General features: G+C 39.8%; 1 protein-coding gene across 1 annotated transcript; it reads left to right on the top strand.

The window, feature by feature from the left end:
• Positions 1 to 397: 397 nt before the first annotated feature.
• Positions 398 to 1,342, top strand: LOC129553650 (olfactory receptor 52B4-like). The gene has a single exon (XM_055422425.2). It carries the CDS (start codon positions 398 to 400, stop codon positions 1,340 to 1,342), a length of 945 nt encoding a protein of 314 aa, XP_055278400.2.
• The last annotated feature ends 536 nt before the right edge of the window (positions 1,343 to 1,878 follow it).

Raw genomic sequence — 1,878 nt, 5'->3', positions numbered from 1 at the left:
TGGTATATTACATTATCTTCAAGAGCTATTTCAGATATATACTTATTCTTTATAACTTCACAAATACAGAAAGCATTACTTCTCTTGTGTCACTGTATTAATTTTTTGTACAGCTAACATATTAACTTGATAATTTCATTTTCTTTAGTTATAAAAGTGTCTATATTGTTTTTGTGATTAAGATCTCATTTAGAGAACAAGCATCTTCATCTCTCTATATAACATCCTTATATCTTCTTCATCTTTATATATAGCATAGCTCATGGCATCTCTGAACAGAATGGAATCAGGAAGGCGCCAAGGTGCTGGTGATATTAAAGAAAATCTTTGAATATAATCTTCACTTTTTTTTGTGTCTCTGCACATAGATGGTGGAGTCCCAGTCGTCTTATCATACATGGCTGCCTTAAACTACACTGGTGTCAGTCACATAGTCTTCCACTTGCTGGGCATCCCTGGCCTAGAGGACCAGCACGTGTGGATCTCCATCCCCTTCTTCATTTCCTATGTCACCGCCCTGCTTGGAAACAGCCTGCTCATCTTCATTATTGTCACAAAGCGTAGCCTCCATGAACCCATGTACCTCTTTCTCTGCATGCTGGCTGGAGCAGACATTGTCCTCTCCACGTGCATAGTCCCTCAGGCCTTGGCCATTTTCTGGTTCCATGCTGGGGAAATCTCTCTTGATCGTTGCATTACTCAGGTATTCTTCCTCTCTTCCACTTTCATCTATGAGTCAGGGATTTTGTTGGTGATGGCATTTGACCGCTATATTGCCATTTGCTGTCCCCTGAGATACACCACTGTTTTTACACGTACACTAATTGGGAAAATTGGTGTCACCTTATTTCTGAGAAGTTGTTGTACAGTTTTCCCTGTGATATTTCTCCTGAAGAGACTGACTTTCTGCAAAAGTAACATCCTCCCAAACACTGCTTGTAAGCACTTTGGCTTGGCCCAACTTTCCTGTGATGACATACGAGTAAACATCTGGTATGAGTTTTTGGTCCTGATGTCAAGTTTGGTCATAGATATTGTGCTAATTTTTATTTCTTATGTGCTGATTCTCCGTGCTGTCTTCTACCTCCCTTCCCAAGATGCTCGTCACAAAGCTCTCAACACATGCGGCTCCCATGTCTGTGTCATTATCCTCTTCTATGTACCTGGCATCTTCTCAGTCCTTGCTCAGCGATTTGGAAATCACATCTCACCCCATATCCATGTCCTGCTGGCCAATGTCTATATTCTGGCTCCACCTATGCTGAACCCCATCATTTATGGGATCAAGACCAAACAAATCAGGGACCAGGTGATTCATGTGTTCTTTACAAATCAGAAATGAACATGTTGATGGAAACTAACCTTGCACTGTTCTTAACAATTCTGTCTATGCATGAGGTGAGTTTTAGTATCAATCTGCTTTTCTTTTCAGTTTTTTTCATGATTGACATTCATAAAGATTTTCTTCCGTTATGCCTAGTTCTTTATAATTTTGTACTTATTACGCTCATAAAGGAGATGTTTGGACAGCATCACCATCTCAATGGACATGGACTTGTGCCAACTCTGGGAGATATTGAGGGACAGGGATGCCTGATGTACTGCAGTCCCTGGGGTCGCAAATAGTTGGACATGACTTAGTGACTGAACAGCAGTTGCTCATAAAAATCTATAAAGGCTACAGATAATATTATCTTTTATCAGAAGTCATTTTTTTCTATCTTCTTTTACAGAGATAAGGTAAAAGCTGATCACTCCATTTTAGGATTGATTTTCAGTTTTAGTCACACTCAGCTTGTCTTCTATGCTCTTATTTCTAGGACAGAACTATTCAGCAATGTAAACTAAGAAACTGGAGGACACCTTTCTCCTCATCTT

This window comes from Moschus berezovskii, chromosome 14 (assembly GCF_049115385.1).
Source record: "Moschus berezovskii isolate FMDL1 chromosome 14, NW_MosBer_1.0, whole genome shotgun sequence".
NCBI lineage: Eukaryota > Metazoa > Chordata > Mammalia > Artiodactyla > Moschidae > Moschus > Moschus berezovskii.
The sequence above is the reverse complement of the archived record's forward strand: the minus strand, read 5'-3'. Positions and strand labels throughout refer to the sequence as shown.